Consider the following 21,217-nt stretch of genomic DNA (forward strand, 5'->3'; position numbering starts at 1 on the left):
TATTTGGAAAAAAATTTAATCAAAATGATATGTGAAAAGTCACTGACAGCTGTCATTTGCAACATAATCGAATTATGATTTCATAAATATACACTTAATATTTTTTTTGCTGTGCAGCTATCTCAGTCTGCGCTGGCGGGTTATTGTTTCCATTTTGATTTATGTCTGGCATCCTTGGGCTCCTCTTGGCCTCGTCTACTATTTTAACGTTGTTAACCAAATTGCATAAATTAAGTGCGTTCGTCTGCTCGAGTGGCTTTGGTTCTGGCTCGAGTCCTCCGCTCCAGTATTTCTGGGCTCTGGCTTGAAGGCTCCCACGTCCCTCGTCCTGCGTCCTTTATCCTTCGTCCTGGGCTGCATTTGTGTTGCTAATGTGCGCACATTAGACGCACATGCTGCCAACTCCTGAATTGTGTTTGCTTTTTCACTCTCCTCTCATTTTTTCTCCTACGAAAAAAGAGGGGAAATCATGTAAAGCAGCTGGAATATTTTATAATTGGCATGTAAATGCATCAGCTTATGTAATCCTTTCCCGGCTATAATGAAATATTTTTATATTTTTATTCCGCTTTGCCCTGGCCTGTGGCTGAATGAAGTCATGTGTGCAAGGCTAAAAGTCATTAAGATTAAGTTTGAACTAATTGTTTTAACATGAATGAACTCATTAAATTACGGAATTCGTTTAAGCTTATGGTTTTTAATTGAGAAAAAAACATAATTTTTTTAATAAAATATACACTTTATACGTGAAGACCTTATACCAACTGAAATATCACAAATAATGCAGTCAGCAAATATTCTACACTGCGTGACTCTAATTTTCTGCTACTTATCGGAATGAATGAATATCAATTGGACCAATTTCAGTTTCCCCAATCAACGAAAAATGTGTTGTAAATATTTGTCTAGCTTTTGTGCAAACGTTCTAGAGCTCAATAGAAAATTGCCCCTAATACCCGCTCAATTATTGTAATAATATTTACTATTGACATATCGACTATATAAGTGCGGTGCGGACTAGAGTTTTCAGTTTAAAAGTATTAAACGAGCAATGAAATTGCTGGTCTGTCATTTGCTATTCCTGGGCTTTATTTGCCTAGGTCGCAGTCAGGACGATAGCGAGAATGTCAGAAGGATAATGAAGGAAATGGAGGTGATCCCGGAAATTTTAGACGAGCCTCCCAGGGAATTACTTAGGGTGAGTAATATATTTATTTAATAATGTCAAAATTATTTTGATTTCTTTGGAGTCCTAGATAAAATATGACAACACCTTTGACATTGAGGAGGGAAAGTCCTACACTCCTACAGAGCTCAAGTTCCAGCCCAGGCTCGATTGGAATGCGGATCCCGAGTCCTTTTACACCGTGGTTATGATTTGTCCCGATGCTCCGAATCGGGATAATCCCATGTATCGCTCCTGGCTCCACTGGTTGGTGGTCAATATTCCCGGCTTGGATATAATGAAGGGTCAACCGATTTCGGAATACTTTGGTCCTCTTCCGCCAAAGGACAGTGGAGTCCAGCGGTATCTCCTTCTCGTGTATCAGCAGTCGGATAAACTGGACTTCGATGAGAAGAAAATCGAGCTAAGCAATGCCGATGGTCATAGCAATTTTGATGTCAAGAAATTCGCGCAGAAATATGAAATGGGATCGCCCGTGGCGGGAAATATATTCCAATCCCGGTGGGATGAATATGTGCCGGAATTGATGAAGACACTCTATGGTGTCAGCGAGTGAAGATCGAAAATTAAGTGGTTCTCGAGCGGTTGTTTTGTTCCTTGGTTGAGTTCTTAAGTTTTATGTTCCCTGTTTTTGTTAAATAAAGTGATTTAGTTAGTCATGAGCATTCCAAATGAGGATTTTGAATTTAAATAAAGGATTATTATTATACTTTTTTTTAAGTATTCCCCCCAATCGCTCTACTGACTGCAAAACTGGTCCACTTGAGGGATTAGCCAACTGCAATGATACACTCTACCTAAATTTCCCTCCAACGATTTGATTGACTGGCTACATTTTCTAAATCCCCCAAGTAAAAACGAAAACAAAAAGAAAAACAGAATCAGAAACCCCAAGCCAGTTTTGCACTTGGCACAAAACTCACTTAAACTTTGCAATCATGATAGGACGTAACGTTAGATTTCCATTTATATAAACTCGAGCAAGTGTGAAAGGTGCAACTTTCACGGGGGGCTGGAGAAAAGGAAAGGAAAGAAAAGCCGCCCGGGGGAGTGGAGATTCCTCCTCCAGTTTCCACTCAAATAGTAACTAAACGCAGTCGAGCACAAAGCGCTTTTTGTGGGCAATGGCAAATAACCTTAAGGTTAAGATTACAAGGTAATTTGATTCAATTCGAGTGATAGGCGTGCCAAGGCAACAACAAACGGCCCAAGATGGAAACGGAGATGAAGACGGTTTTCCAAGCAGGGAAGTGGAAAGCAGGGGGGGTGAAAGCCCGGTGTCGGGCCAATTTCCCCAGTTTCAGTCGGATAGATGACAGTGTCAAGATAGGAATTGTTGCAGCTTTGCTTTTGCACCCCTCCAGCCAAAAAGTCGCCCCTTCTTTCAATGAATTCTTTTTCTGTGCCTTTCCGGCTTTCTTTTTGTTGGTATTTCTGTTTATCAGCTGGTGTATAAATTTGCCTTTATTTTGACATATTTAGTGGCGGTTCCAAGACAATTGTATCGCCGATAAAAAGCACAGAGATCTGGCTCCGATTTGGTCGTTACTCCATTAAAACGGCATACAATAAGGCAAAAGTGGCCACAATATCAGAGCCGAATAATTGGATTTAGTTGGAAATGGAAGTGTATTATTGTCATGTGAATAAATAATAAAAAATCTCATAGCGAGGGAAGAAGAAGTCGTGACGATAAGCCCAATATAATATTTTGTAATTTCGACTAAATACGTTTTCTAAAATTCGCTTTATTTTGGCTTCGCAGTAGGGAAATCAGCCATTAATACTCATCAGTTCTTTTCTGGATGTGCGTACATAATTTTACAAAACTATACAAATAACTATAGAATAAGATATGCCTTCTAGTTCCAGTTCTTTGAGACGGTCTACATTTTTGGGCAAAAGTCCACGTGCAGGTGGTGGACTAGGTAACGTATCTGGGAGCAATTCTCCTTTATAATTTTAACACTATCTGGGTCTATGTAGGCCACGATTTCAACGTGCTCCGCTTCGGGGAAAATCACTTTAGACTCGTAATCAGGGCTGCAAGGATCCAGTGGTATTTGATTCACGACACACCACTTGCCGGTGTTCAAACCGTTGTATCGTTCAAACTGAAGAAAGATCTTGCAGAGTCGCCTCTCCTCCGTCATTATTGGTATGACAAAGGACACCCTCACCAATACGAAGTGGCGAATGAAGGATGTGCATTTGAAGGGCGGACAAATCGCTTGAGTTTCCTTGATGATCCACTCCTTTGAGTGTTCGTCCGTGCAAAAGATCAGCAGACTGCAGTCGGAGTTCTCCACCGCAGTGCATTCGCTGAAGCCCAGCGAGCTTACTTCGTCCTCAGACTGCTCGAAGCGTTTTAGCAGGAACTTCAGGACACAGCTGTAAACGCAGTTGAGCGGATCCTCTTCGTTGCTCACCACGATTCCATACCTCCTGTCCTCCGGATGAACTTTGGCGTACGGAGGTCGGTTTATGCCCCCTTGGCAGCAATCGCGATCACAGTTGGGCGGACATCGATCCGAGTCCGATACACTGACTCCCGAGGAAGTGCTGTTGCCACTGGGAGAGTCGCCGACACTCGACTCCGAGCCCATGGAAGTACGCGTTCGCATCGAGCCCGACATACTGCACCCCGATGTATCCATGACCGTAAAGAAAGCGTTTTTTTTAAATAAATTTTGAGATCAAAAGAATTTTTCAGTATTTTGGTAGTGCACAAATTTTACTGCTTAAAAATATTACACTAATTTAGCAGAAACGAACTGTATTGAACTAATGATTTTTGGTCGATGTGTCTGAAACATTCACAGCCTAGGGTAATGGGCAAAGGGTGAAGTCACAGCCTACTTTTGACAACAACTTTTGAAACTGTATTATTAATTCAAAATTTATTTTATTAATATACGTTTTTCTCCTTTAATAAACCAAATATTTATAAATACAAAAAACCTAATAATATTTTAATAAATATTTTTGTCAGTTGTATAATAGTACCTCTCAAAACTCTTGATGACACAAATTTTCTTTGAAAATACAGCATCATTGCTGCTTATAAACCTATCATAAATTTCCCACGCTTCATCTTACCGAGAGCTTTGCTCTAATTTCACGCTCGCCTGATCTCACTATTATATAAGAACCAGTTTTTTCCACCAAGCTGCCAACGGGCGTATGAGTAATCTGGCCAGGCCAAATCCCAACTCCCAAAAGCCCCATCTTTTGCCGGCTCTTCGCTATCCTCGATTTTTTGCGGAAAAACTTTTCTTCTTATTATTTATCCCATGTGACAAATTTGGTGCACAAGATTTTTGCCTCGCATAATAAATTATGCCTTGCAGTTGCGAAGAAAAGAAAAAAATCACTAAAATTAAATTATAGGAGGAAGAAGATGAGGGAAAATGCAAGAGTTGAAAGTTCGCCATCGTTCGGCGGGATATGAAAGTTTTCCGTTCACGTTTTAATTTAATAATCGCTGTCTGGAGTCGTTAAGTTGGGGCAAAGTTTTTCCGGCTAGTTTACCGGATTTGACATTACACTTAATCGCTCAAAAATGCTTTTAATTGGAGCGTTGTTTGCCTGAATAAATCATGTAATAAATAAACAAGCCGGCACACTTGTTGGCCATGCATTATTTATGCCCCGAATCAATAACTGTGACACTTTGGCTAGCATTTCGCATGCATGGCAATGACTGATGCAGATGAGCAGGACCTGGACGCACAGGACCAGTCAGGATGAGCCAGGACGAGGAAAGTTGGGTAGTTGGGAGGACCAAATTTCCAAATGTCCGAACCTGCAACCGGCAGCCTGGCTCCTGTCACACAGTTAAAATGTGATAAATTCCATTAAGTGACAGAGAAACGCACACGAAATGCAAACGTAAACGGTATTTGGGTTTAGAGATGGGCAAAACGGTCGACATTAGGCCATAAATTATTGCGATTCATACGGGTGCTTTAATAACGAACCACTCAAAGGTGATTCATTGTTTTATTTTGTGATTTTAATGAATGTTTTTTTCAAATAATAAATCAAAAACAGTTTTGTAGATCTTACTTTATTAAATTAAATTGTGATTATACAATTTCAGAATATGGAACGATTTGTCTGAATTTAAATTAATTTTAATAATGTTTAGTATATTTAACATAGTTTTTTAAAATTATTTCTGTAATTATTTTTTAGCAACAAAATGTGAAAAAAATGTAACAAAATATTTTTCATCTCTAGATTGTAGTGCTTTTGCATAGAAATGTTTTAAATGGACAGGCAAGAAATCCATTTGGTGTGTGGCGCCAAATCAAAATGTACCAGCCAGCAACAGAAGCACACACTCTCTGGCCTGTCTACCCATACAAACTCATCCATAGACTGTAAACATCAAGTTGAATGTTGCATGTTGCACATTGAAAGCCAAAACTGACACCAGCAGACATTTAGTACGCATCGCATATTGAAATTGTAATTTGATTTCTGCCTTTTGCCACCAACTGTCCAACTTTCCATCCGTTTTCCAGCTGTTGTATTCCTCTCTCCCTCCCCCTCCTTCTAAATTTATATTCCCCCGATTGAGTGGTTTTTCTATACCAGTTTGCATGCCCCAGAGGTCCTTGCCCCTAGTCCTGACGGTTGCGTATTTTGCAACTGAATAAACGCCATTGGAGCTTAAGGGCCAAAACTGGGTCAAGCCAAAAAAGGGGAAGAGCAATTAAAAAGGACTGCAATGTATGGTTGTTTAGTAGGACAGAAATTTTGCATTGGGTATAAATATAAGTTTCTTAAAGTCGATTTTGAAAATATAAAATATTTATTTAAATTTTTCCATCAAAAACGATTTTTATGTGGAAAACTAAAATCTTTTTTCTTTTCTATGAGTGCATCAGCACTCTCAATTTTTTTATAGAAATATATTATATATATTTTTGTGTAGAAAGTTTTACTAAAAAATATATTATTTAAAAGCTCTTAAACACAATTTGCGCAGAAACAATAGCTGGTAAAACGGGCTTATCTGAGTACAGCACACCTGAGGAAATTCCTGCACCTGACTCGCTCCATCAGGGTATCAGAACCCTCTGCTCTCCCACTTCCCATAAAAAAGCCCAGCCCGGCTGCACTTGTGTGCTGACAAAGCCTCTTGGGGCACTTAAATCATTATTTAATTTGAATTTAAAATGCAGCAAGGAATTTTCCACGGCTGTCGCTGTTTGTCGTCTGGAAACAAAGCGCGGACAAATAAATAAAATAAAATGGCAAACTCATTACAGGCCGACTGCTTGCTGGACTGCGACGACGATGATGTTAATGACGATGATGATGATGTGGCAACAAGTCGGAGTCGGGCATCACTTTCAACAATGCCCCCTGCACACGCACTCACACACAGTGAGGGCGAAAAAAAAGTGGCTAACAAAGGCACAATGGGACCCAGGACCCAGGACCCACCGTCGCCCACTGTTGAGCTCTCCCACTTGGCTGCCTGCATTGTTGATTTTCAGTTTAAAGGGGGGAGGGGGCGGCGGAAGAGCGGGGTACCGGAAAAGCGGGGGAGGAAACAACGCCAGCGGCATCTGGGGCATTGATGCCAGGTGACAGACGGCAAAATGCAGGCGCGTCCTTCTGTGAGCCACTGTGTGTGCAATTTTCAGCCTGCATATGCCGCCGTTTTCCAGCTAATTGCCGGCTATTTACATTTTAAATCGCAAGAAACTTTAATGCAAACTTTGACCGCAAATGCCACTAAGTTTCGCTGACTGGTAAAAAAGTTTTAATTTCAGTTACTACGGATAAATAGTTAATTTGCTGTTTAGCTTTTTAGCTATGTGGATACGTTTTATTTTAAACATTATTTAACATAAAAAAGAATAATAAAAAAAAATATTCTCAGTAATAATTATAAATATTTTTTTGATGCAAATCCAAACTCTTCAAAAAGATGTTGTAAGCCCGTTATTAAGTTGATTCCATTAGTAATAGAAAACTTAAAGAAAGTCTTCCCCACAAATTTGGTTTTGAGCTGGCGACGTCATGAATATGAAATGTGATTTCGTCATTTTCAAGTTTCTGGCACCTGAAATATGTCAATCCTTTGTCGTTTCTGTGGCTCACCTCACTGCAAGTGACAAGTCGAGAGGGGGAACAACAAATATTTTGCCGGCAATCTCGATGAGGGTTCTGCCTCTAGTCAACCTGCTTGGGTATTCAAGAAGTATGAAAACGCCTCTCATTTTTTTACAGAGTATTAAATAGGATAAAAGGTATATTGATTTTGAGCAAACAAGTATTTAAAATATCATATCTTAGCCATTGGTATTATTGAATGATCTTGCTTCGTTCGTAAATAACTTTCCGACAAATTAAACACATATTCCGTGTGAAAAACTTCAAATCAATCTAGGTTTTTAAACCTACAAACAAAGGCATCATTGTCATCATATCAGAAATTTACAAAAAAGAAAAACTAACTTTTTAACTTACATAAACGGAAGAATTATTTCGAACTGACAATGTTATCTCCTTCAGCAGAGAGCAAGAGCGATGCTTCCGTCAATAGGAAAATCAACAGGACTTCGGCCAGGCGCATTCAGAGGGAGCTGGAGGAGATCTCCAGGGATCCGCCGCCCAACTGCAGTGCCGGTCCCAAGGAAGACAATCTGTACGAGTGGACGTCCACGATTATTGGACCTACGGACTCCGTTTACGAGGGCGGAATGTTCAAACTCGACATATACTTCCCGCTGGAGTATCCCTTTGCACCGCCAAAGATCGTGTTTCGCACGCCCATCTATCACTGCAACATCCACCGACTGGGCATCATTTGCCTGGACATTCTGAAGGAACGCTGGTCGCCGGCACTCACTATTTCGAAGATTTTGCTGTCCATTTGCTCCCTACTCACCGACTGTAATCCCGCCGATCCGCTGGTGGCCAGCATTGGCAAGGAATATGTGAAGAATCGCCAGGAACATGATAAGAAGGCACGTCTCTGGACTAAAAGGCGAGTCTATTGGAAATTCACATAAAAAATACATAATCTAAAAATAAGGGAACAATTATTTAGGTTTGCAAAAATGGATTAGATGGGCAGATCTTGTAAGGATTTACCAAAAACATAAATTTACATCCGATAAATTAGAAGTAGGCCATGGTCTTTTCCACGAAACAGCAACATCAACCGATCCGAATTATACAAAAGATGTTAAGTTGTTTTAGGTGTTTGCCATTTGTTTTTTAATTTTATTCATTGCGTTAATAATGTTAAATTCCAAAAATAAACTGACACCTCATTGAAAATGCGCTATAAATAAAAGGTATATTTTTGTCGAGAAACTTGGTGCTTTTTTTTTCATTTTCTTATTGACAACTTTGGAAATTGTTCATGCCGCAAGTGGGGAGCCACGCCCACACACCTCTACGCCCATTGTGGTAATACTTCTGAGTGGCCGACCGATGGCGTTGCCAACGAATTTTCGCCAGGGCCAACACAAAAATTCGATAGAGAATGAAAATGTTTTTTTGACATCAACTTCGTGATTTCCATGCGAAAATATATATTTTGCTAGGGCAAAGGAAGTAGGTGCTCTACTCTGTTGCTTATCGATTTGAAAATTACATGGAGAAAAGTTCGGGCTAAGGAAACACGAAATTAGCACAGGCTACGTTGCTGCCAGAAACTGTCAAGTGTTGCATACTTTTTCGGGCCATTTGAGAGGGCTTAAACCAAACGGGTATTCCTCGGAAAAACAACAGCCAAGTGGAGCACATTTGCATGAAGCTGAAGTTGGAGAAGGACAAACATTAGCCCAAGTCAGATAGCGAAAGCTTTGCGAGGGTGGGAACGTGGAGTACGGAGCCACCGAAAGCCAAACAAAATTCTTTTACCGCTCTTTTATTTTTTCCGATGGGTTACCCCTTTTTGGCAAACAACCCCTTTTGGCGCACTGAAAAACCGGGGCTAACAAGTCAAATATGCTGCCAAAGTTATTGATGGCACACGCACCAAAACAAATTTGCTTAAATCTGTTTAATGTTTTCCCATTTATTGTGCCACCCTTAACCGGTTTCCTCCGCTTCCGCTTCGATTTTCTCCTATTTTTGTAATATTTATAAATATGCTTTTTCTTCAAACAATTTGTTAAAATTGTTTTATTTTTTTCAGCTATGCTCGTGATTGGCCGCATAGATCATTTTGATGAGGGTGTGTGCTTCTGGTTGGCTGTGATAAGTTGAGCTATTCGTTAGAATTATGGACAGCATATTTGGAAATCGGTTAAAGAAAAAAAATCCTAGCATTTAGCGCTTGAATATGTTTTAAGAGAAAAAAGGGTATTCAACTCTTTGTATCCTTGTAGCTAAAACACAACCCCTAGTAATCCTCATTAATATTTAATCAACATTTTTCACTTATCATTTCAAAATTCTCTTTAATTAAGAATACCCAATGAGCAAACGATGAAGTTTTCATCTTAAAACAGGGTAAGCGAAGTCAAATTTCATACTAAATGAAAAGGTTTGGAATATGAAATACCTTTTAAAAAAATCCAGAAAATAATTTCAGAGCTCTAACAATATTAAAGAAATAAAAATAAATTAAAAAGTAATAAAACTAAATCTTAAACCAAATAAGGATGTTTTTTTTAAGTCCTACGACTTTTTTCAAATATTGTTAATCCTTTTCAAACTTAGTAATCTATCTGCAAATCAATCCCGAGCTTCTGCATTTTTGGGCGAAAATATTAAAGAGAAAACTCATACTATTCCGTAGGGTTTTTTAAAATTTCTCCTTTGATAGACTCCCATGCTTAAATGAAATCAAGATACCCCTGCTACCCTCTAAGTGGCGGCTGCGAAAATCCCCAACACACATTTGCAGCGTAATCAACAAAAGCACTAATTGCATAGAAGACACGCTCTGACATTGATGTCTGATGTCCCTAAGTGCGAGCGAGAGGGGCAGCTATAGGGATATCTCTGTCTGGCTGCCTGCAATTTCATTTCATTTGCGCTTCATGTGCAGCGGTATTAACGTTACAGTTGCCATTTACCTTTGCCAACGAGGGCGCTGATGACGCTAAGCTGTCTGCATGCGTAGACAGAGCCACCCCCTCATTTCTCCCCCTCCCCACCATTTTCCAGCCCCAATTTTCCCACCCCATCCCCCGCCCTCCTCTCAGCCGTCACACAACTTCATTAACGCAGAGTAAACACACGCATGCAGTTTTCGAGCTTTCGAGCTGAAGCCGGGAGCAAAGTGTTTGATGTTGTTGCCTTTCCTCGGGCAGTTTAAAGTTACATTTAGGATCTGCTATCTGGAAATGGAGGAGGGGGCGGGTAGTCCGGTGGGTGTGGCACCCAGACATTCCGAAATGTTCGGCGTATTTGCTTAGGTGAGTATGTTTGGTCTGGAAGAGATAGGAAGAAGGACGAGGCTTTAAGCCAAACAAAATCTAGAATTAAATTGAGCGAAAGGTGTTCGTATTTGATAATTTTAGCTATAGCACTACATAACAACGTTGAAATAATTTTGAATACTAAATAAAAAGAGTCAAATTCCTAATAAATTTAATAATTTAATAATTATTTTAAAAGTAGTTAAAAATTCCCAATTAAAGTATATCAAAATCAGCTGAAAGAAAATATTTTCTTTTTTATATAATACAATTGATTTCTTAACGATATCATTTTGCAGTTAAGTGTAATTGACGATAATTTCGTCGAGCATCCTTTTAAATGAGTGCAAATTAACATGATCTAAATAATTAAATATAATTTGATGTGCTTTTCCGGCCGAGACAGACTTTCCACGCATTTTGTTCCGCCCTTCCGTTTCGCATTATTTAGACCGGGTCCAAAGTCCATTAACAAAGCATAACGATGTGTCATGTGGCAAACACACACAAGAATACCGCAAATATCGCACTTGGTTTTGCAGCTTTCTCCGTCTGCTTTCTCCTCGGCTCTTTGTTGCTATTCATATTTATGAGGCTACGTGTGTGAGTGGCCCCCCTAACAAGCCTAACGAACTGCCAAATTACGCTGAAATAGCATTAAAAATTTAAATTTTTTCCCATCCTGCTCTTTTATTTCGTTTTGTGGACCGTCAAAAGCGAAAACGCCAACGAGTCCTTAATGACATTAAAAAGAAAGCGTTTTTCTCCGGGTGTTTGTGGGTGCGTGTAAAAAAATTATTTTGCTGGTCTGGAGAAATTTTAGCTTTCTTGAGATATTTTCAAAAGGAATTAAACGGTTGAAAGAAAATTGAAGTAAAGTTTTTTAAAAAATATCCAAAATCAAAATTTTCTTTTTAAAATATTTTATTCCATAGCTATTGATGACTTTTTCTGTGTCACTCATCCATAGTTGTAGTAAATTCCTCTGGTAACCCATTAAAATCACTTTGGCTTGATGCTGTTCCACTTGGCAATCGAATGTGAACTCCAGATGTAGCCAAGAAATGTTAAAAATGCCACAGAAAGCAAAAAAAAAAGACTGAGGAACAAAAGTTGCTCCAACTTGGGATAGGAAAGTTTTTAATCTGCCGCATGCAAAACTTTAATCGAAAAGCTGCCAGCACTGAGGAAACTAAGTCAAACTTTTCAAATTGAAATATCAACAAAAACAAGAAAGGAAGCTAGCTTCGGCCAGCCGAAGCTTATATACCCTTGCAGATCATTCCTATTAATTAACAAATCGCAAAAATGTTCAATTTTCTTATATTTCTCATTAATTTTCCGATCGTTCCTATGGCAGCTATATGATATAGTCGTCCGATTTTGATCAAATTAAAATTGAAATTCGAAAATATTTAAAAAGAGTCATATCCTAGAGTAGAAGATAATACAATAAAAACCAAAGAAGCTAGAATTTATTTCCTATTACTTTTCTATTAATTTACCGATCGTTCCTATGACAGCTATATGATATAGTAGTCCGATTTTTTAAATATTTAATTCGAAATTCAGAAATATTTAAAAAATAACATCCCCAAAAGTAGAAGGTAATATTTCAAAAAACACCGAAGCTAGAATTTTTTTAACGTTTTCTTTTCCGATCCTTCCTATGGGAACTATAAAATATAGTTGTCCGATCCGGTTGGTTCCGACATATATACTACCTGCAATAGAAAGAAGACTTTTGGGAAAGTTTCATCCCGATAGCTCAAAAACTGAGAGACTAGTTTGCGTAGAAACAGACAGACGGACAGACAGTCGGACAGACGGACAGACGGACAGACGGACATGGCTAGATCGACTCGGCTATTGATGCTGATCAAGAATATATATACTTTATGGGGTCGGAAACGTCTCCTTCACTGCGTTGCAAACTTCTGACTGAAATCATAATACCCTCTGCAAGGGTATAAAAAGGGAACTGAAAGCAGAGGAGGCAGATAAGAAAAATTCGATTCGTATGTTTTGTCGTCACATGCCAATTGCGTGTTTGAAGTGCATGCAGAAATTTAAGCCGAAAACTTTGATCGCCTGCCGCTGTGACAGAGACAAATGTGAAAGTTTTCCCAATGCACTCGAAAGTAGCAGGAAAAGCTGTTTGTAAAGTATGCAAAGGGCATGCAAACAATGGCTTGTGATGGCATTTCCCTCTATTTTATTTGGAGGGCGGTGCATTTTCGCCACTTGAACTTGTTAAGTTTGTTCAGGCCGAGTAATGAAAACAATAAATATTCCTAATGGAAGGCAAATACATGTTTGTTTTTTGGTTATTGAAATGAATGCGGATTTCATTTTTTATTTGCCGTAAAATCCATTTACATGGTGCATAAAAAGTGACGTTTTTTAGATTTTTCTGTTTGGGCAAAGTATATTGCTAAATATTGCTAAATAAATACAGAGATATACGAAAGTAACCTACTTTACACTAATATATTGTTTAGAAAAGACCATTGAAAATATTTGTAACCTTTAGTAACTTAGCTATTTTATCCAATCTAGTTTATAGACCCGAAACACCTTTTATTTTACGATAAAACTCATATAATTTCGCAGCCATTTTTAATTAACCAAATATGTTTGTACGGAAGCTGGCACACAATTACACTTGTGCTCAAACACAAGTACCAAAATAAAGCGTGGAATATGTAAATACGGCAAGCAAAATTAATTTGCCCAATGCAAATATGCAGAATGTGAAAATGTTTTCCCCCTTCGTCCCCCCTTTCCCTTACTTTCTGTTTGTGCGGTGTCATAAATTCCTGGAGCCGAGAGGAAAACCCCGAAAAACCATGAAGGCAAATAACCTAAAAATTTTTCGCTGACGTTTTAGAGAGGCGAGTTTAAGCCCTGTACAAACGCACCCACAATTGAAATGCAAGTCATGAGTTAAGCAAAGCCAGTGAAACTCTGCTTTCTGTTGGCAGCTTCCAAGAAATTTCACCTACCTTCGGATACTTCCTTATACCCACAACTGCTGCAGCTTCCATATGCACCGCTAATATAGCTGGGTTTCGGCCATGTCGGGCTCTTGCCAGCTATATGACTCTGCCAACTACTGCTGACTGCAGTTAGTTACCCAGCGGGCGACATGGCAAACAAGAAGCTCATTTTCGAGGACCCAGGGCCACCCAGCAAACAGTTTTAGTCAGATGTGCTTCAACAGGTAAAATAAAACTGGAAAAACAAATACACTTTGGATAAAATATCTTGTATTGAAAAAAGGTTTTACTTACTTTACCAGTATGAAACGATGATCAATTTGATATTATGTGGTATTAATTTGTAAATGTAAACCATATTTAAAATGTAGTACGTATGTAATGTAATGTGTTAAGAAAAAATTAAAATTATTACACAGAAATATTTTTATTTTCCCAAATTTATTTATATTTTCTTTATTTTGTTCCCTGGGTTGCCAGTTGCATGTGCATGGAGTATGAAGCAGGACAAGACCGTGCTCATTATGCATAAATTGTCGCTGCGAAACTGCGCTGGTGCACTGAATTATGACAAAGTTAATGGCATTATAATGCCAAAACGCTGACATCTGCCCGAGCCAAGTGGATAGTGCTATCCCCAGAAATTTCCAGTTGGCCAAGGGCAAGTGTGTCGTAATGCCGTTGCAATTTCGAACGTTTTTAAAGCACAAAGATGGCAGGCGATGGCTACCGCTGTTTGCGATGACTTGTTGGCCCAAAGGCGGAAGCGCAAGGAGTGGGCAAATGACCCTCGTTTGTTGTCCTCTGTCGCGTACATGGGTCACCCTTGTAAGCATCGTTCACACAAACTCACACATGGACATGGCAGACTCAGACAAACACCTCTTAGTCCCAGACCCTCTGCTTTTTACCCATAATCTTTCTTTTTTATCGCGAGTCTGGAGTAACAGGACATGGATTTAAGGCTACACCAAGAAAATCTGATTATTTTTACAATCATGTTCTTAAATAAACTTTAAATATATTCTTAAACTTTAAATTATTTTAAATAGAACACAATACTATTCCATTTTTATTTAAAAAATATTTTTATTCGTTTAAAGTGTTTTATCTTTTTGTTTGCCTGTATAACCACAACAACATTAGTTGTTAGCATCGACTGGGTACCGCACTGTGTTTTTCCCTATATGTTCTATACTTATATACGGGTATACTTCCTGCACACGCCGCACGCCGCCACCGCAAACTTGCGGCACTGAGCCCTGTTCTCACTTCCGGTTTCCGGTTCGCCTTTCGCCATCGCCATCGCCTCGGCTAGTTCGGTTACCGTTGCCGTTAACTTGTTTTGATTTTTTAATGGCTCGCCTGACGACAGCCAGCAGAGCATTTAAGCCTTCATAACTCTTATCTTAAAGCCAGAAACTTAAACAGGACGCTGGAGAGGCGAGAATTTCGCATGAAACTCTCGAATATGCCCTCTAGTTGTGCAAAAAAGGAATATATATTTTTTCAGAAATCTCTGGCTGACTTTTGTCAAATAAAGGGAACAACAGAATCGTGAAAGATACTCGGCATTTGACGTGGTGTAGGTCTGAGTCTGGGCTTTTGTCATGCAAATTGTTCAACAAGCAAGGCGGGATGTCGACGGTGACGTTGATTGCTCATGAAGTAAAATTAAAAGCAAACAATCCCAGGATCCGTGAGGCGTGCCTCTAAATACTCTATAAACGGCTAAGGGATAAGAAGAAAACTTAACAAAAATAATATTAGTTTCGAAATATATTCTTACTAATTAAATAAATATTTGTAGTTAATAGTTCTTACGTAAGTTAATGAATTTTTATATCATATACGCATCTTTGAAGACATCATTTAAATCTTCCATAAATCCAGTAGACAAGCCTCACGAGCAATGTAATTTCTGTTATGGGGAGCAGAATCGCTTCCCTAATCCGCTGTTATTACACCTTTTCAGCCAAATAGGGGATATTCCCCGAATCGGGGAAGAACTTAAGGCGGCGTGGCTTACCTTCCAGCCCATTTCCCCATTACCTCCATTAACCATTTTCATGTTGTTCGCATGCAACTTGAGTAAAAAACAAAAGAGCTGCCAACAGGCAACAAAAGCCACCGAGGAGCGGGAAAATGGGAAAAAGAAATACAGTTGACGTTAAAGGGGAAGCACACACAAGTCAAGTCAGAAAACTTTTGTCCTTATTGTTCCTTTTGTTGTTGGTGCTGCCACTGTGTTGCTTTTGCTGTTGCTGTAATTGCTGCTGAGAAGGAGGTGCCCAAGTTCAGAGTCCTGTGCAGAGTCGTCGATTTTAATTACGTATGCAATTTATTTATTACCTTCGCCCGGAAATATTGTGCAATTGTGTTGCTCTTGCGCTGCACAGGATGTGGCACAAAAAGCTCGAGCAGGATAAAAGGGGGCGTGGCAGGGCAGCAAGGATTTAACATGCGGTTATGAAGTTACTTTTCATATTCTCAATTGAGTCCTGTCAGAAAATCCAGTGCAGGCACAAGGAGCTTCAAGTCAGAGAAACAACTTATTGGGTACTTAAACTAAAGATAAGGAGCTATGAAAATATTCAACGTTTAAACCTGAACGACTGACTAGACTTTCTTAACAAAATTGTATTAAATAATACATTTATTATCTTAATATATTTAAACATTTCTAGAGATTTATAGCATTTTTAAAAACTCTTTCCTCTTATAATACGCCCAAAATCCTTCTGCACTGCGCTTCAAAAATCAGTTCTAATATCCGGATTCCCCATTTAATAACCCAAATTACGTATGATAAATGATTTGGTTGAATGTGAATGATGGGAACCCAGCGGAAGTGGCCAAAAGGCGGCTTTCAAGCCCAGGTAAACCCACTATAAATTAGATTACAAAAGCTCAGAAAAGTACCTGGGCGAAGGAACCGTGACCATAAGCATGGCGTGTGTCCAATAAATTAGCGTTTTCATTAGGAAAAACAAGTGAAATTTGTTCACAATGTTGTCGTTCTTTGGGACACAAGGATAAGCACACTCGTTTGCCTCGAACCTGTTCCAAATTGGTTGCATTACTTGATTAGTGTCCGCGCAATGCTGTTATTAAAATTCAATCTAAAATTTTACCCCCCCCGGCAGTTGGAGTCTCGTGAGCTGATTGCATGTCCAATCGAATTTAACAACCTTTTTGCAGTGTGGAAATGGGAAAATGGGGAAAGGAGCAGCGAGGAAATTAACGAATTTCATATTAAGTGCAAATTCCGGCCTGCAACTCGTGTCATGCGATTGTGATTTGAAGTTGCTCGAAGCCCAGAGTCGTTAAGCTTTTCCTTCCACTCTAATGCCATTTGCATGTTGATCACGTGACCATAGGGATGTAATAATCCCTATATTAAGGCGTTACTAAAAAAATATGCTTGACATATGGATTATGTTATTTAATTCTTAATCATGATTGAATATTGTTTACATCATCTTCCCATGTTTTCTTCACATATCTGTTTAGGTATATTATGCACAGGATATGTATAACTAATAAGGAAAAGGGACAGAATAAAAGTCGTAAGGATGGTCAAATACACTTACTGATTGGGTAGATAAGATACCAATATGCAATAGGATAAATAAAACTGATAATTTTCCCCCTATGCAGATTTTTCCTTCCATCCTGTTAAAAGTTAATATAAATTCCAGTAATTCTTAATCACATGATTAATATTTTACCTTTTTAACGCCGCCAATCAGGAAGAGACCAGAGATTACCATCAATACTGAGCAAAGTCCCAAAAATATCACCCATATCACCATGGATATAAATTTAAAGGAACGATATTTTCTACGGTCATGTTCTGAAATGGTAGATTGATAATATAATATCCTTATATTTTTTCAATCACTTACCAAACTGAAATACCTGATAAACCGAAAAGCACATAAAAAGTGCCAGAAGAATTCCCCATACTATGAGCCACCAGGCATAAAAGCGTATAACTTTCCGATCGGTTTTACGTTTGGTTTCCGGTATGCCATACCATTCATTCATTTATGTGTGGTAAACGAAAAGATTTTTATTTCTCCAAAATTATGTTTGACAATTCTTAGTAAATTGGAGCTCGTTAAAGATTTTAGCCCTTTCTTTCATAGGGAACTGGATCTTTGAAAATATGTTTACATGTTTATAAAAGTAAAATCAAAAGGTTCTTATTCATTTATATGTAGCTCGCTTTTTAATCTTCTTAACTTGATTTTGGGCCATCTCTTTCTTCTCCCGGAGCACCTATTCCCACTCGGCGGGCTTAAAGTCTATGTTGATATTGAAGAACTTGCGCATCTGCTCCGGAGTCTTGCCGTGAACCATAGTGGACACCACATCACACGTGAGGTCCAGCAGGTCCTGGATTTTCAGATAGTCAGCCGCCAGGACGAGCTGAAACAGGGTGTCCTTGTCGACTTCCAGGAATCGGGCATCCCAGGAGCTGATGGTGCGCTTGTCCTTACCCTCATCATCGTCCTTGTGGAATTGCGCCCAGGTGAGCACTCTGCGAAGAGCGGTCGAGGTCACACAGGGCAGCAGCACAAGGGCGTTCTCTTCGACCTCCTCGCCGCTGTCCTTCAGCAAGGTCATGATCAGACCGGAGCACTTGACGACCTGGGTGTCCGTCTCGAAGGTCTCCCCGTCCGAGGTTCGCAACCTGATTTTAATCATTTTGCCCTTGTTTTTGTACACGCTATTTCTTAAATATCTGCAATTAAAATGGTTCAGTGTGACCGTGCCTGGATGAGCAACAAAATGCATATCTTTTTCATGAAATAGGGTGGCAACTCTGTTTTCCAAAGAAACGAGGTTGTTGACTTGCTGGAATTTCTGACAATTGATAACTTGACAAAAACTTAATAGCTCTACCTTCATAAAGTACAAATTTCACTTCGCTAAAAAGTAAAATTGAACAGAGCAAGCAGAAGTGCAGCAGTGTGACCGTGCCTAAAAAACTAAGAACTTTTCAATAAAATAGGGTGGCAACTCTGTTTTCCAGAGAAACGAGGTTGTTGAATTGCTGGAGTTTCCGACAAATGCTTACTTTGCGAAAATGTAGTAGGTGTACTTGGGACTCCGCCTTCAGGAAGTAAACATTTTACTTCACTGAAAACTTTTCAGTGAGAAGTAAAGTTGAACAAAAACGGAGCAGTGTGACCGTGCCCGGGAAAAATGCACCTCTTTTCAATTAAATAGGGTGGCAACTCTGTTTTCCAAAGAAACGTGGTTGTTGATTTGCTGGAATTTTTGACAATTAACGACATTGCCAAAAAACTTAGTAGGTGTAATTGTGACTTTAGCTTCCGAAAGTAAAAATTTCACTTCACTGAAAAGTAAAATTGAACAGAGCAAGACCAAAAGCCAAAAGATCCCCAGGGAGCATTGAGTGTAAGAAAATAAACGAAGTGCTGCGACAAAACTAATAATATTCCCCCAAGATAACCAGCAAGAGGAATACGCATAAAACCATTCACGATGTCTGATCGCAAGGCGGTGATCAAGAATGCAGACATGAGCGAGGAGATGCAGCAGGACGCTGTCGACTGCGCCACCCAGGCTTTGGAGAAGTACAACATCGAGAAGGACATTGCCGCCTACATTAAGAAGGAGTTCGACAAGAAGTACAATCCCACCTGGCACTGCATCGTCGGCCGCAACTTCGGATCCTATGTGACCCATGAGACTCGCCACTTCATTTACTTCTACTTGGGCCAAGTGGCCATTCTGCTCTTCAAGAGCGGTTAACTGCCCCATACACAACCCATCCCACAAAAAGCAATTGGCGCCCAACGTTGTTTACCGGAGGAGCATGCCAAGTACTACACTTTCCTTGAATTGTAACCTCGGCCGAGGGTTACTCAACTTACTCGTTAATATTGTTTGCCCAAATTCTAAATGCCCTGCCAGTGCTGACTCATTCTGAAATTAATTAAACTGAATGCTTGCTTAATTATTGGTTTTTATTTTTTATTATTTAAATCAAGAGAGAACGCTATAGTCGAGTACTTCAACTATCAGATTCCCTTTAAGCTACTGGCTCCATCTTGTTTTCGATTTTAAAAATTTTTTTCTACATTTCGATAGTATTATTAAACACAACAAAATGACATTTAAACTTTTACAAATACTTTAAATATGTGGGCGCCACATTGGTAGTTCTACGAATGCCGATTAAAGTTTAAAGTTTACAATCGCCCAAATTTTATCCCACGTTTCACCCTGCATATTCCTTGCTGATTCAGCCGGACCTGGACACATCTGATAATGCTTTTTGGGTTAATTCCTGCATTCATAATGTCCTTCGAGTTCATCAGAAGGCAAACAAAGGGAGCACGATTTTCCCAGGGAAATGGGAAATTCGGGATGCCTCACCTGGCTGTGGGCAAATAAAAATTGCTTAATTAAGTTAATTAAAATATTGTCGCTGTCCGTTGTGCTTCCATGTGCTGGCGGCGGTGGCATTTATGCGTTTTTATTATCACTGCGATTGGCCAATTTCGGACAGGACGTCGTTCGGGTAATTATGCCAGCTCACGTCCAGGGCCGCAATAATAATCATAAAAATAATATTAATAAAGTTCGCAACGGGTGAGAAAATATATTTTGCGAAATACTTTTGCACTTGGCCGGCAGGCGCAACATATGAAAATGTTTTTTTTGCCGAGTGGGTGTTTATAGTTGGTTTGAGCCGCTTTCACAGTTCGGCGACTTTTGGCCTTGTCCCCCCGATTTTCCGCCAGCTGGCGCCCGATTTTCTGTTTTTCGAACTCCTGCATCCGCATTTCGATGGGGATCGGTCGGTCAGACAGATTCTCATGCATATTTCATGGCTCGCTTAAATACGGCAGCGGGATACAAAAACCGGGCCGAAATGTAATGCCGCACTTGAAGGCCAAGGCGGGTCGTAAAAATTTAAGTGCCACGCAATCAGTTTTACGCTCTCCCAGACAAAGCCCTTATTAATATTTTTTACCTTTCTGTAATACGAGTAAGATATATTTTTTATGCATTGCGTTATTAAAAGTAAAGCTCCTACAAATGTCTGGGCTTTACTTAAATATTGCCGCCCATCCTTTGACTTCCTGCACATCCATTTCCCACTTATTTCATTTTTGAAGTGAAGTTCGAACTCCGGCCAGCTGTTCCTGTGTTTTCCTGCCGAGCCTCTGCTTTCACTGGGCTGAATGAGTAATAGTATTTTGTGCTCCAGGATATGTTGAGTCTGCGCATTAGAAAAAGGAGACTGGGATTTTCGAACTAACGAGAAGATAGATGGCGCTGGTGTTGACTAGTAACTAGTTGTTCTCGTTGATTTGGCGGATGCCTTAAAAAGCGTTTTTAAAAACATATTGGTTTGTAATTAAAAATTTTTTTAAAATAGATATTCTAAAATATATTTTCTATTGTTAAAAAAATTAATTTTTGTGTTGCTTGAAAAATCTGAAATAAAAAAAAATAGGATAACATTTTATATATTTACCAACAAGTTTAATTTACAAAAATATAAAAAAAATCGCATTTAATTCATAAACTTTTAAATAAATTATTATAAAGGGATAATATGACAAAAGAAGAACCTTACATATACA

General features: G+C 39.2%; 5 protein-coding genes and 1 pseudogene across 6 annotated transcripts; 3 read left to right on the forward strand and 3 right to left on the reverse strand.

Annotated features, from left to right (window-relative positions):
* The first annotated feature begins 1,049 nt into the window (after positions 1–1,049).
* On the forward strand, positions 1,050–1,858 carry a5 (antennal protein 5). The gene is made up of 2 exons (XM_017142222.3): positions 1,050–1,198; positions 1,257–1,858. The coding sequence occupies exons 1-2, from the start codon at positions 1,052–1,054 to the stop codon at positions 1,740–1,742; spliced, it is 633 nt and encodes a 210-aa protein (XP_016997711.2). The 5' UTR covers positions 1,050–1,051; the 3' UTR covers positions 1,743–1,858.
* A 1,214-nt stretch (positions 1,859–3,072) lies between these two features.
* On the reverse strand, positions 3,073–3,822 carry LOC108057782 (uncharacterized). Its single transcript, XM_070213551.1, has one exon. The coding sequence runs from the start codon at positions 3,820–3,822 to the stop codon at positions 3,073–3,075; it is 750 nt and encodes a 249-aa protein (XP_070069652.1).
* A 3,763-nt stretch (positions 3,823–7,585) lies between these two features.
* Positions 7,586–8,497, forward strand: LOC108057791 (ubiquitin-conjugating enzyme E2-24 kDa). Its single transcript, XM_017142225.3, has 2 exons — positions 7,586–8,195; positions 8,259–8,497. Exons 1-2 carry the CDS (start codon positions 7,705–7,707, stop codon positions 8,275–8,277), a joined length of 510 nt encoding a protein of 169 aa, XP_016997714.1. The 5' UTR covers positions 7,586–7,704; the 3' UTR covers positions 8,278–8,497.
* Positions 8,498–17,016: 8,519 nt separating this feature from the next.
* On the reverse strand, positions 17,017–17,840 carry LOC108063056 (uncharacterized). 2 transcript variants are annotated; one of them, XM_017150003.3, is made up of 4 exons: positions 17,495–17,840; positions 17,318–17,442; positions 17,180–17,261; positions 17,017–17,125 (listed from the first exon to the last, which is right to left on the reverse strand). In XM_017150003.3, exons 1-4 carry the CDS (start codon positions 17,634–17,636, stop codon positions 17,043–17,045), a joined length of 432 nt encoding a protein of 143 aa, XP_017005492.3. In that variant the 5' UTR covers positions 17,637–17,840; the 3' UTR covers positions 17,017–17,042. The 2 variants fall into 2 exon arrangements, with proteins under 2 accessions (XP_017005492.3, XP_070067693.1); XM_070211592.1 differs by having other exon boundaries at positions 17,508–17,649.
* LOC138911798 (S-phase kinase-associated protein 1 pseudogene) lies at positions 17,709–18,373 on the reverse strand (annotated as a pseudogene).
* A 484-nt stretch (positions 18,374–18,857) lies between these two features.
* Cdlc2 (Cytoplasmic dynein light chain 2) lies at positions 18,858–19,578 on the forward strand. The gene is made up of 2 exons (XM_070211644.1): positions 18,858–19,016; positions 19,067–19,578. Exon 2 carries the CDS (start codon positions 19,104–19,106, stop codon positions 19,371–19,373), a length of 270 nt encoding a protein of 89 aa, XP_070067745.1. The 5' UTR covers positions 18,858–19,016; positions 19,067–19,103; the 3' UTR covers positions 19,374–19,578.
* Positions 19,579–21,217: the final 1,639 nt, after the last annotated feature.

Source organism: Drosophila takahashii, chromosome 2L (assembly GCF_030179915.1).
Source record: "Drosophila takahashii strain IR98-3 E-12201 chromosome 2L, DtakHiC1v2, whole genome shotgun sequence".
Classification (NCBI taxonomy): domain Eukaryota; kingdom Metazoa; phylum Arthropoda; class Insecta; order Diptera; family Drosophilidae; genus Drosophila; species Drosophila takahashii.